The sequence below is a fragment of the Malus sylvestris genome, chromosome 9, assembly GCF_916048215.2.
Source record: "Malus sylvestris chromosome 9, drMalSylv7.2, whole genome shotgun sequence".
Lineage (NCBI taxonomy): Eukaryota > Viridiplantae > Streptophyta > Magnoliopsida > Rosales > Rosaceae > Malus > Malus sylvestris.
The window spans coordinates 5,357,879-5,371,356 of record NC_062268.1 but is presented as its reverse complement, the minus strand read 5'-3'; the positions used below and the strand labels follow the sequence as shown (position 1 = coordinate 5,371,356).

General features: G+C 38.8%; 3 protein-coding genes and 1 long non-coding RNA gene across 5 annotated transcripts; 3 read left to right on the top strand and 1 right to left on the bottom strand.

The window, feature by feature from the left end:
• The first annotated feature begins 836 nt into the window (after positions 1 to 836).
• LOC126582999 (uncharacterized) lies at positions 837 to 1,356 on the top strand. Its single transcript, XR_007609643.1, has 2 exons — positions 837 to 1,162; positions 1,276 to 1,356. It is a non-coding gene; the product is annotated as an uncharacterized LOC126582999 (long non-coding RNA).
• Positions 1,357 to 2,134: 778 nt separating this feature from the next.
• LOC126582997 (S-adenosylmethionine decarboxylase proenzyme-like) lies at positions 2,135 to 3,668 on the top strand. Its single transcript, XM_050247287.1, has one exon. It carries the CDS (start codon positions 2,319 to 2,321, stop codon positions 3,441 to 3,443), a length of 1,125 nt encoding a protein of 374 aa, XP_050103244.1. The 5' UTR covers positions 2,135 to 2,318; the 3' UTR covers positions 3,444 to 3,668.
• Positions 3,669 to 4,402: 734 nt separating this feature from the next.
• LOC126582998 (protein PXR1-like) lies at positions 4,403 to 8,022 on the bottom strand. 2 transcript variants are annotated; one of them, XM_050247290.1, is made up of 9 exons: positions 7,657 to 8,022; positions 7,056 to 7,148; positions 6,810 to 6,956; positions 6,403 to 6,477; positions 6,153 to 6,269; positions 5,906 to 6,052; positions 5,641 to 5,738; positions 5,003 to 5,216; positions 4,403 to 4,741 (listed from the first exon to the last, which is right to left on the bottom strand). In XM_050247290.1, exons 1-9 carry the CDS (start codon positions 7,730 to 7,732, stop codon positions 4,656 to 4,658), a joined length of 1,053 nt encoding a protein of 350 aa, XP_050103247.1. In that variant the 5' UTR covers positions 7,733 to 8,022; the 3' UTR covers positions 4,403 to 4,655. The 2 variants fall into 2 exon arrangements, with proteins under 2 accessions (XP_050103247.1, XP_050103245.1); XM_050247288.1 differs by having other exon boundaries at positions 6,810 to 6,959; positions 7,657 to 8,021.
• A 1,559-nt stretch (positions 8,023 to 9,581) lies between these two features.
• On the top strand, positions 9,582 to 10,393 carry LOC126582996 (uncharacterized). Its single transcript, XM_050247286.1, has 2 exons — positions 9,582 to 9,746; positions 9,976 to 10,393. Exons 1-2 carry the CDS (start codon positions 9,687 to 9,689, stop codon positions 10,117 to 10,119), a joined length of 204 nt encoding a protein of 67 aa, XP_050103243.1. The 5' UTR covers positions 9,582 to 9,686; the 3' UTR covers positions 10,120 to 10,393.
• The last annotated feature ends 3,085 nt before the right edge of the window (positions 10,394 to 13,478 follow it).

The following is a 13,478-nucleotide window of genomic DNA, read 5'->3' as shown; positions in this document are numbered from 1 at the left end:
TCCACCACCTTATTTTTTTGTATAGTATTTTATAATGTTGACATAAAAATTGTGGTAAAAAACAGAGGTGGCAGAGAGTCTATAAACAATTACACTTCTGAAATAAGCTCCTTAACATTTTTTGTTAAGCTTATGACAGCAAATTTAAAAAAAAATTAAGTTTACTAACAAGTAAATTAAGTCTGATACAATTAAAATATCTGATATAAAATAGTTATAAAAAATTTGTATTTTTTAGTACATCGATACTTTTACACTAAGGCAAATGAGAATTAAGCTAAGTCATATAATTGGCATCCTAATTTGATATCAAATTCGTCATCGACATAATTCGAATATAAAATTTCCAATTTTTAAATGAAAAAAAATACCACCAGACAGTAATAAAGATTAACGTTACAAAAGATTTGAACATGGTGTTACATTGCATGTGAAATGTTCCTAATGAATTAATCAACACAATAATTATTAGAGACACGATTGGGATAGGAGTGGAACAAAATATTGAAAACGGCACAAGTTATTATTCTTTTTTGGTTTGCGGTCCAAGTTGCGTGGACCAAATTGCAATTGATTTGATATCAAGTTCGAGGAGCATCGTCATGCGGGCCCACACAGCCACGCAAGACGAACCGGTCCCTCTCATTACGTGTGGTCGATTCACAACCACACCTTCTTATCCTTCCGACACGTGTCGCGATGACGCGCGCTCGTCCCCGCCCTCAATCTCCGGACCCCCCTTTGACGCCGTCGTTTCGCTTTCGCAGGCCTTTTCAAAACTTTGATCCGCGATCAAATGTCCAAACTGCCCCTGCCCGCCTTGTGGACGGCGAACTTCCTATCCGCGCAAACACGGAAGGGCAGAATCGTACGAATAAAAAATTACGGGAGGTTCGTGAGTCGTTGAACAAACACACTTGAAGAGGAAAGAAAGCGTGGCATGACCGTAAATAAAGAGAAATATCGTGGCAAACACGCATTATCCGACTATTTAAGATAACGCCCCCGTAGGGGCTCGGAGCTTCACGAAAACAACGAAGCACCGTTTTTTCTGCTAACAAATTTTCGTGAGCCTCAGTTATTTTTAGGGTTTCCATTTCGCCGAATCCTTCAGATCTTCGCCTCCTCCTTACCAACTTCGTCCCAGTTTTCGAATTTTCAGGTACGATTAGGGTTCCATTGTTCGCCTTCCGTTCTCAATTCTATGGAATTTTAATTCAATGTTTTGTTGTTGTGTAATTCTAATCTTTTTGTGGTTTCTGTTGGCGTTTTCAGGTGTTGATATAGAGATTTAAAGGGGGAATTTTGAAGGAGATTGTAGATTCGGTATTAGATTATAAAAAGAAAAAATCAATTGTAAGTTTGTTTCCCTAATCTCGGTTATTATTTCGATGTTTGATTTGATTATTGGTATGAATATATGAGAAAATATTGTGTTTGTTGCTGGATTAGGTCAAAGTTTTGTTTTTGTTGTTGAATTGTATTGAATTGGGGATTTTTATTCTATTCTCTTGTGGAAAACGTAATGATTTGGTTTAGAAGCTGAATCAAGATGTTCATTTGCAAATTTAATAGCCAATTCTATGCGTATTATCGATATTTTCGGGGGGTTTTTAATCTCATATACAGACTACTCACAATGCTTGTTTGTTTTGTGTATATAATTGTAGCATTTTTGTTTATAGGGTTTCATGCTTGGATGTATGATTGTTATTAAAAATAAAATTGGTTAATTAGGCTTTTGATCTGTGCGAATCGTTGTTTATTGGTCTAAGCAATTGGCTTTTCATGATATTTTCATAGAGGTAACGGATTTGCTAGTTTATTACTTGTGAGGTTATTTGGTGTTGATCCCTTTTTGGTTAATCCTTTCTGCAGGAAAATAACTGAATGAGCTAATGGAGTCCAAAGGTGGCAAAAAGGATTCTAGTAGTAGTAAATCATTGTTCTACGAAGCTCCCCTCGGTTACAGCATTGAAGACGTCAGGCCTCACGGTGGAATCAAGAAATTCAGATCAGCTGCTTACTCTAACGTAAGTTTTACTTTTGAGTTTCTTGGTGCATGGATTTCCTGGTTTGTTTTGTATGGATACCCTACTAATATTATCATACATTGTTCTCTGTGCAGTGCGCTCGGAAGCCCTCCTGAGTTGTGTTAAGTCCCGACATAACCCCGTGCGATCGTTAATACTGCAATCTTACTCTAGTTATTCTAGTCTATTTCTTTTTCCTACTTCTCTCGTTCTCTCGTTCCCTCGCTCCCTCGCTTGTTATCACTTCATCTGCTGTTGCATCGTCATTTGCTTGCTGAATTTGAGATGGCTGTACCGGTCTCTGCAATTGGATTTGAAGGGTATGAAAAGAGGCTCGAGGTCTCTTTCTTCGAGCCTGGACTGTTTGCTGACCCTAAAGGCATGGGTCTTCGTTCTCTATCGAAAGCTCAAATAGATGAGATTCTGACACCAGCTGAGTGCACCATTGTTTCTTCACTGTCGAATGATGATCTTGACTCTTATGTCCTATCCGAGTCGAGCCTCTTTGTGTACCCTTACAAAGTGATCATCAAAACCTGTGGCACAACGAAATTGCTTCGATCAATCCCTGCCATCCTCAAGCTTGCCGACTCCCTCTCTCTAGCTGTAAAATCTGTGAGGTACTCTCGTGGGAGCTTTATCTTTCCTGGTGCTCAGCCCTCTCCGCATCGTAGCTTTTCGGAGGAGGTAGCTGTACTTGACGGCCATTTTGGCAAGCTTGGTTTGGCAAGCAAGGCATATGTTATGGGAAGCCCTGACAAAACTCAGAAATGGCATATTTACTCTGCATCGGCGGAGTTGGCAAGCTTATTGTGGGGTTCACGCCAATCAGGCCCTACCTACACTCTGGAGATGTGCATGACTGGTTTAGACAGGAAGAGGGCTTCTGTCTTTTACAAATCCGACGCAAGTTCAGCTGCTGGTATGACCGTAGAATCCGGCATCAGGAACATCCTCCCGCAGTCCGATATATGTGACTTTGAGTTCGAGCCGTGCGGTTACTCCATGAACTCAATCGAAGGGAATGCAGTTTCTACCATCCATGTGACACCAGAAGACGGTTTCAGCTACGCTAGCTTTGAAACAGTGGGCTATGATTTCAAAGATGTGAACTTGACCCAACTGCTGTACAGGGTTCTGGATTGCTTCAAACCAGCTGAGTTCTCCATAGCCTTGCACACCACGAGCACCGCAGGCGAAGATCTTGACGCTAAGTGCCCTCTGGACTTGAAGGGATACTGCTGCGGAGGAAGCAGCTACGAGGGTTTGGGGCTGGGTGGCGCGGTCACGTACCGCAGCTTTGTCAAGGACGACAGCGGTTCTCAGTCTCCAAGGTCGATTCTGAAGTGCTGCTGGAGCGAGGACGAGAAGGACGAGGAAGTTGAAGAAATAGGTCTGGCAAAGATCTAGGGTGATATTGTTCTTGTTTTTAGTATAAATAAAAGTAAAAACAAATGTGACTGTGGGGTTATGTTGCAATTATAGTAGGGTAATGGTTTATGATATTTTGTCAATAAACCGGATCTCGGGTGGCAGCCGATATCCGTTGTCGTTCTGAGACTTCCTGGATGCATGAGTCTTTGTTGATGTACCTTTTTTCCCTCAATAAGATGAATATTATTGTCATCTATTTAATTTCTTGTGTTATGACAATGGTTTATGTTATTTATCAAGTTTTTTAACTTCTTTGAAACGGTTAGTCTACCCTTCTGGGTCGGGCAAATTCATAAAGGTATTTCAATCTCCTTTTTAACTATTATCGTGTGGTTTACCAATGTTAGAAACAGAAACGAGCCTCTCTCGGTAGTTCATACATCATATTAGTGGCCTGAACACGGAATGAATATAAGTCAATACACTTTTTGCCACCCATTGCCTTGGTGAGGAGTAATCATCTCTTTCCTCAAGGAAGCATCCTCGCTTCTAAGCTTCTTGTTTTGAGGAATGCTAAGAGGTTTCTCTTAAAAGTGACTCTCTATGGACTCTGCTACCTCATAATTTAACTTCAATTCTCGTGAACACTAAAACATTGTGCCGCAAGCATGAGGTGACAAAGTTAAAAGAGTTCCCTTAAGAGTCTCTTGTTTTTGGTAGAAATTTGTTGGGCATTTGGGTTGTAAAAATTCAAGGAAGGACATTTCAAACGAACTTGGGAAAATTAAGCTGCCAAATTTGACTTACAAAGGAAAACCAATAGGCATTAAGCAAAACCTTGGAAGAGGTCAAGCAGCCATTCATTATTGCATATGCTGAATTTGTACCAGTGGAGAAGTTGCCCTGCTAAACCTAACTAGGAATTATAGACTTTTTAAGACAAGCATCGTTGATTTCGACTGGTCAGAGGAGACAGAAAAGGGACCGGAGGCCAATTTGTCTAAAAACAGTGAATGTGATGTCGGCAGTCGATGAATTCCAATCTTAACACATGAGAAATGTGCAGGTAAAAAAATAAAAAGAAAAAAAGAATTCAACATGGATGTCACTTACATTTGATAAAAACAAGCGGAAAACCAAGTAGTGGGCGCAAAACTGTTATGCAATGCGCATTGTACTACTCATGTCTCGACATTATGAATGAGAACAATTGATTCCTGGCTTTTCTTCGTACAAACTTTCAGGCGTTCAGTAAGGTCGAAACTTCCTAGCCGCTCTTAATTGCTGTATCCGCTTTTTATCTTGCTCAAACTTGCTCTGGAGCATCATAATTTCTGCAAGGACAGATCGTATTAGTGCTTCGCTGTTTTCTGCACCGCATTAACTAACAAAAATACATATATTCTAGTTCTAAAATCAAAACCCTTCGTGTGTGAATTATGAAAGTTAAACAGAAACTGACACCAGAAGCGTATGTAACATGCCATTGCTTGCTCGTTATGGGAGTGCTTTAGAGGATATGCAACATTTTCAGCAAATGAAGTGTGGTTTTTCAGGTTAATAAAAGATGAGCTTTATATGTAAGATTAACATACCATTCCTCTGAGCTTCTTTCCTTTGGAACCGGTAAAAATCTAGCCCAACAACTTCTGTATGTTTCTTCTTGGCCACCTTGTCCTCCAAAGCAGCCTGGGCGACAGACCCTACTGTAATTCCACTCTCAGCATCTGTGGTCTTCTTCCTTCCTTTATGATGTACTACAACTGTCCATCCTCCCTCTGCAGCACGGGCTTCTTTCTCTTTCTTTTCCTGTATGTGCCACACATATATGCGAACTTAGACACTTTGATCAACTCGGAAGTTACATGCAATGAATATAAACAGATGGACATACACAAACCACACAATATACCATAAAAATAGATTATACATTTCCACGTTACATGGGCATATATGAAGCGAGTTCAGAGGCAGGAATATGCGGCATATATCCATGAAGTAATTATGAGGGCCATAATTCAAAACAAGGAAAAACAATAGAGCAAGCACATCAGCTATACATTATGTGTTTATAGATGGCTCAATATACATGAAAGTGTTTTTATGATCTTCAAGTATGTGCAAATTCTTAAGACGGTGCGAGCAGTGTTATTAAGAGTGAAGGTTCCCATCGCTGGTTTGAATGAAGATACTCTAGTTGTAGGGTAATTGTAGCATTGAAGAGGAAAATTACCTGTTCCAGTTTTTCATCATGTTCAACCATAAACTGATCGATTCTTTGCTGCAGTTCCTTCAATCCAGGTCTGCTTTGATGGTATTCCGTAACCCATTCTGTGGATTCAGAAATTCTCAATGAGAGATAAAATATCACCATATGTTGACTTTCGTAAATGAAATAATTTGAAGCTTATTATCCATATGTATACTGATGGGTGTTTGTCGGCTTAAGAATATGAACAGTATACACCAATGAGCATTTTGAAATGAGTAATTCTTACTTTTCATTCCTTTCGAAGACTCCTCATCCCCCGAAGAAATAAGGTAAACATCAGCCTGATCAACTTCTACTTCCGTTTCCATTGTCTTTGTGGACTCTGATGAATCAAGATCCCTCTTTTTCTTTTTCAAAGCTTTCTTGGATACGCCTACATTGACAATTATCATTCCTAAAAGTAGAATAGCACTGGTTGCAATGAAACTGTAATAACTCGGATACAAATAAATGTTCAAATTCAAGAATCGTACTTGATATTCCTCTTGAGCTGCTCTCCTGACCAGCTTCTACTTCCTTTTCCAGTGACTTCACAAACTCTAATGGATTACGATCCTTCTTTTTCTTTTTCTTAGCTTTCTTTGACTTACCTACAGTAAAAAGAAAACCTCAATGAGCACTTGACCTTATAAGTATAACTGCAATAAAAGCTCCATCCAATGACTCGACGCTCAGATCAAACAAAAGCTGCCACTTTACTAAGTTCCAATTTCAGACCCTTACCAGCCTCAGTGAGCACTTCACCAATTTCAATCTCTTCCTGAGTTTCAAATGGGCTCTGATCAGCAACTCCATCATCTAATAGAAAGACAATTAGATTAATTAATTAATTAAAAGCAGCAGGAACGGATTCTACAGTTGGCACTTCAAAAGCACCCAAGCATTGCCATACAACTTGAGTCAGAAATTGAATCCAGTGACCTTAGGTTATATAAAAGAAAACAACTCTGACTTAACATTCTTATCATAACAAAACACAGACAGGCAAAGATATTGGAAATTTACAAACTTCCAACATTCACCCCCAAAAAGGTACTTGAATGCACCAGGACACGATTAACAAATTACACAATAAAGTGGTTCCCGTGCATACAATACACTATACTGCTACCCAACTAGTGGCAACTTACCTTTTATTTCATTAAAATCGTCATCAGTCTCCGTATTTGGGTGATCATTCTCGCTTTCCACAGCTGCATAATTCTTCGCATTCTTTACTTTCCTTTTCTTCATTAGTTTTGTCTTTTTCTTATCTTTGGCTGGTTTGGCTGAATTATCTACTGAAACAACAAAACCAAACCGAGAACATAGAGTTCATTCCAAATCTATAGTCCTAACAACGTACTTAACGAATAAGAAACAGAAACCCAATGTACCTTCAATAGAGACTTGGACAACCTTTCGAGAGTCAGCATCGCTTTCCTTCGCCCTTTTTCTCTTTCTCATCTCTGCCGATCCTAACTTCTCATCTGGAAACAAATAAAATTGCAAAATCACAACTCATTTATACTCTTCGCCGTAACTTTACACATACAGAGAGCAAAAACACTATGCTGCCAAGGACAACTACCAAATTTCTGTGTCTACACAAATATGAACAATTACACACACATCTACTATTTTTTTAGTGTAAATTCTACAATTTCCCAATGTATGTAGCATCTATTTTATATCATTTTATTCATCATCCAATACAAATTTCTAAACAATGAGCTTTCAATGTGAACATAAAGTTTATCAAGAACCCAAGTCAGAATCAAGCTAAAACAGTAAAACAGTAAAGGTCGGCTCCCGCTTAGTCTGGGAGAGGTGAATGTCGGCTAGCCTTACCCCCATTTATGGAGAGGCTGCTCCCAAGTCTCGAACCCGAGATCTACCGCTCATGGACGAAGGCAATTGCCATCGCAGCAAGTGCACCTCTAAAACAGTAAAACAGTAAGAAAAAAAATATTAAATTTATATGAAATGTGACAATACCCTTTTCAACAATATCCAAATTTGGCAGGGCAGCCTTCTTGCTCTTATGGGTCTTCTTCTTGTCCTTCATTCCCATCTTTCTGGGTGGTTTTCCGTACCCGGTTCGCAATTACCTCAAGAACCCGACTTTCCTACTCTGAGACTCTACTTCCTCTTCCTATCTGTAAATTTTTCTGGAAACCAATGCAGAAGAAGAAGAGGGTTTTTTGGGCAGAGAAAAACAAACAAAAAGATTACAAAAAGTTGGAAACTTTGGAGCTCCGCCGATAGCTGGTATCGAACGAAGAGGGAGAAGGAGGCTGTTGCCGCGGGAGTTGAGGGCTTTTGTGTCTCACGACGACTTGGGTTTAGGGTAGGGTGTTTTTTTTTTGGGTCTGTGTGTGGGCCGGGTATACAAAATTAATAAATTTAACCCGTCTGTACTGTAATTTTCGAAAATATCAGGGGCTCCCATAATATTTCAGAATTTTACTCTCTTACCCCCTTTATTTTCTGTTTTTTCAAAAGCTTTTCAAGCGTTGATTTTTCATGGGTTTGGAGGTCGGCAGCACCCATGGTGGTAATTTGCAAGGCCAAGACGCGTCGAGTGGACTCATCATGAGTCATGAGGGGGTGGGTGGGGCCATAATAAATGGGGCTTGAGTGTGATGTTTTTGCGACTTTAACTTATGGGAATATTTTTGTTCATCATTTTTAAGCGATGGTAATATTTACTACTTTATTTATTGTAACTTAGATTGTTGAGGTTGTTTCGGGCCTTTTAACCAAATCCCCTTCAAGATTATTTCGGTCATTTCGACTCCTAATTTAAGAACAATATGGACCACATAAAATTCTCTAAGCTTGCAATTATTAAACTCCATCTTAGTGAGCCTAATATATATTTTTTTAGTAGTTCACCTTAAGTTTTTGAAATGAACACAACATGTTTTTTAACGAGCCAAGTTTTTTAGGTTCGTACCAAAGAGAAGTAGAGGACTTGTGAAAAGGAGGTCAAATGTCCAAAACTAATTTATTTCCTCACCTCCTGGTGTAAATATATCTTTTGTATAAAAACAAAAAATTAAAAACTTGTGAAAATGAGGTCAAAAGTCCGAAATAACACTTATGTGCAAGGCACCGAACTATTTGGATGGAAAACTTAAAAAAAATAGAGTAAAATGACAAATTAATAATTTCAAAAAATTGTTATGACAAATCGCGTAAAATTTTGTTCATATGACAAATAAAAAAGAATATAAATTCATATAAGGCTTCAAAAAATTTCTCTAATAATGATGTTTACACAGTTTCTCTAACAATAATGCATCCCATGACTACTACATACGTAATGTTGTAAGAGACAACAGTAATTTTTTGTAATAAAGTCTACAGAGACAGAAACTAAATTCTGTATCTTGGACCGGCTTCTTTGCCCTCCCATTTTCCATACATTCTCATCCCCTCCTATTTTGTGCGGTCACCGTTAAACCACATCAATATTTTATATTGATTTTTATTATAGAGATAATAAGACAAAAATCAATAGTAATATAAAATATTGACCTACCTTAATCGTGATCGCACAAATAAAATGAGATAAAAGTGTATGAGAAATGGAAGGGTAGAGAAGCCTAATCTTTCTATAAGAGGGGATGTGCGGTCACGGTTAAGTCCATCATCTCCCATCTCATTGATGACATTATCATCCCAAATAATCAATAATATGACTGTTAAAGTAGCGTCCCTTCACAAAACTGTCAAAACCCTATGAACAGCAAGTGAGCAACTACCGCAGGAGATAAACCGCTTCCTGATCAGGAGGCCATCCAATTGATAACGCGACACGTGTTAGTCGCGAGAACGATCTCAGAGCAAGCCAGTGAATAACTTACGCGTGGCATCACACGTGTCGACATTCAGCTGGTCCGAAATTCTATATAAACCTATGTCCATCTAAGTAATTCATCATCAAGCAAATCAAATTCCATCTCTCAAAAGCCTTCATTCGATTTCTAAGTGTTTTTGCTCCAGTTTCCAACAAGAAGAAAATGGCTGACAACACTCAGAAGATGAGCTACAACGCTGGAGTGGCCAAGGGCCAAGCTCAGGTAAACCCTAACTCATCTCCATTTTTCGTTTTGAAACTTACTAGCGTTTCAAAATAGTCATGCTGCACTCGTTTCTTCTTTGTTCTTACGATTGTAGTGCTTGTATGATCGACTATTTTGAAGCGTCAATAACAGTTTTCGTAGCGTTTTCTTTTGCTTTACGATTGATTGTGCATAGAGATTGATGTGTGTGTGTGTGTGTTGTGCTGGATGATTTTGGATTTGACAGGAGAAGACCAGCACAATGATGGACAAGGCCAACAGTGCCGCCCAGTCTGCTATGGGAACAATGCAGGGTGCTGGCCAGACTGTGCAGGCCAAGGCAGTGGGTGCTGTCGACGCAGTCAAGAACGCTACCGGCATGAACAAATGAAGCAGGAACTATGGAGCCTCTTCTTAGACAGCGTTGTTAGTGTTTTTAATTTCTTGTTTGCAACAATGGGAGCTTTAGCCCCTCGTCTATCAGTTGAAGGGATCGATGTTGTCGAGCTCTCATTTGGATGTGTGCTTACGTAGTTCACACATCGTTTATTTGTTCAGTTTTCTTTGCTTTTTTCTTCTGTTAATGTTTGTCTCTCCTTTGAACAAGGAAGAGGGGCTCCGCTTGTTGTAGTTCTCACCTAATTAGTTCATGAACTGTTTAATTATATCTTAAATCTTTTACTTTTATTCCAATACTCATCTTTATATTTTCATGATATTAAGATGCTTAAAATGTTGCTAAAAGGCATATTGGTCTTTGCCATGAAAATAAAATCAATTTTTGATCCTTTTTACTCTCTTTCAGAAGCCTTTAGGCCCCTTAATTACAATCAGAAACCTGACAAAAAAAGGAAATGAGTATGATTAATATAAACACAGTTCAAAGAAAGAACAATATTGATATAGGAACTATAAAAATCTGAGAAAACAAGAAATTAAGTAAATTAATATTTCTATCAAAATATTGATATAGGAACTATAAAAATCTGAGAAAACAAATCAGAAATTAAGCAAATTAATATTTCTATCAACAACAACATGCATTCATGAGTTGCTTGCTTAGTTGGATAATAGGTAGGGTAGTGAAAACGTCGTAATAGGGTATGGAAGGTAATTTGTAGTGGTAAAAAAATTAAAATAAAATTTTCGTTAAAGATTTAAGCTCAAAAACAGATTGTTGTTGTCTTTCTGCTAACCCCAACACCCATGGCTCCACACTGAATACTCAAGCTTTCAGCAGGTTGGAAGTGGCCTCAAGGGAGGTGGAAACATGGATTTGCTATGGTAGGATTAGGGCTGAAAAAAATTCTCAAAATTCTCAAACCAAACCGAAAAATCCTAAACCGAAACCGAAATTATCCCGAACTTTAGTAATCCCGTACCAAAAAGTACCGAAATATTCGGTATGGGATTGGTTTTCAAATTTTATTTTTCGATAATCCCGAAATCTTCTTTTCCTTTTGCTTTTGGTTCGTACTTCCCATGCTACCAAAGGACAAAGTGTGCAGCAAAGCAAACTGCAATATCTATTAGGAATTAACTTGGCTGCTGTAAATTCAGCAGCCACTTCTCCATGCACCCAATCTTGAGTGGACACGTGTTTAAGTTTTAATTCTATTAGAAATTAACTTGGCTGTTGAAAATTCAGCAGCCACTCATCCTTACACCTAATCCCGGGTGGACACATATCCAAGTTTTTAAAACTTGTTCGATCTATTATATATTATTAAAATAATCAAAGTGCGCAGAAAAGCACATGAATGTTGTGTGTTGTCTAAATTACTATCAAGCAAACTGCAAACATAGCATATTATATAATAGGGGCATTTTGATATAGATGCCTCGTTTTTTAATTTTTTAGACTAAACATACACTCCTTTTGAAAATTTGATCAAACATTTTCCTAAAATTTTGGTTATTAATTTCAGTTCCTATTATCCCTATTATCCCTATATTTATGCATTTATTATCTGTCACAACCCGTCCCAGAATTACTAAATACCGAGGACGTGAAATTACAAAAACGCCCTTAAACGGGATTAAGGTGCGTAATTTTGGTGTTTGTTTTATTTTAAGATCCTAAACTAGGGTTAGATTATATTCGTATGTGTTAAATTATATTTGGACTTAGGTGGGAGCCCCACCTCCTGAAATCCTTCCCCCTTTCCCGTTTTGTTGTCTCTCTCTTCCTCAGCTCTCCTTAGTCACTCTCTCTCTCTTATTCTTCAGAAAACACTCTCTCACTCTCTCTCTTACTCTCGAACTCACGGCAAACACCAAGCATAACCACAATCCTACACCAACGTCCAATCTAAGATCACCATCGTGATCTAGGGAACTTCACGAGCACGGGGGTATAAGTTTCAGGTGAGTTCACTTCGAGAAACCCTAGTTTTTAAAGCCCCGTGATTTTGTACTGTTCACAAACTTAAGTATGGTTATGTTTTAGGTTAAAACAAGATCACCACGAGTCTTAGGAAGTTCCAAGGAGGCTCGGAATGCCTCGTTTGAACAAAATGGACGTCGGGATCGTTGGGTTCGAGTTTGGCCGAATTTGAGGAATTTTGGAAGGTATGATCTTGTTGTTTTTGGACCTTAAAAACCTTTCAACGTGATAGTAGGTGTTAAATGCTTCATTTTGGTATAAAATGCGAAGAAATTGGACGAAAAACGAGTGAGATTAGTGGAATTGAAATTTTACCCAGTTTCCGGCGCCGGCGACGGTCGCCGGAGCTGAAGGTTGAAGGTGACGGAATATTCCGTCAAGTTTGACGGAATATTCTGACGCCGTTAGTTAGTTTTAACGGTAACCGTTAGTTTTTAACGGAATATACTAAGATTTGACGGAATATTCCCTAACGCCGTTCACTGTAGCCGTCAGTGTGCATGTCACGTGGCCGCGCGTGGGGGGCGCGTAGGTCCGTGCCACGTCAGGCGCGTGGGGGCGCGTGAGACCTCCAAAAATTATTTTAAAAATATGGGGATGATCCTGAGGTTGTGTAGGTCACGGTGGTATATTCATATACCCAATTTGAGCAATATATGAGGAGTTATTAACTAAGATTTGGGTTAGGCGTTAAATAACGTCAAAATGGTTACTTTTGTATAGGTGAGGTTTATGCGGGCATCGGGCATGGCCAAGGGATGCTCAGGGACTTACGAGACGTCGATGTAATCTGTGAGTGGGCAGTTTTGTTTTCCGTATATATATATACTTGACGTTTCCCAGAAATTGAATTGAAATGAAAATATGTTTAAAATGAAATGCATATGAGTTATGTGGAAAAAAACGGGAAGTGAAATACCATGCATAGAATTGATATGAAAAGTATATAGAAATGTGAGTTGAAATGCCATGCATGAATTAATATATGATGCATATGTATGAATTGGTGCGGTGGACGCACAGGTAAGAATTGATTTATGATGCATATGTATGAATTGGTGCGGTGGACGCACAGGTAAGAATTGATTTATGATGCATATGTATGAAATGGTGCGGTAGACGCACAAATGAGTATTTAATTACTGTTATGATGATGATGATATATATTGAGCTCAAATCCTGCACCATGGTTTAGTGCTTATAGTATTCACCGCATCGCACGCTCGCCTTGGATCCAAGTAGATGCTAGTCGTACAGTCCACGCGGAGTGGGTACGACAGACCAGTCGCGAGAGTGTTAGTGAGATTCCGACTGGTGGGTGACCTTAGATTATGTGCACAGATGATTTATGAGAAGCACTAGAG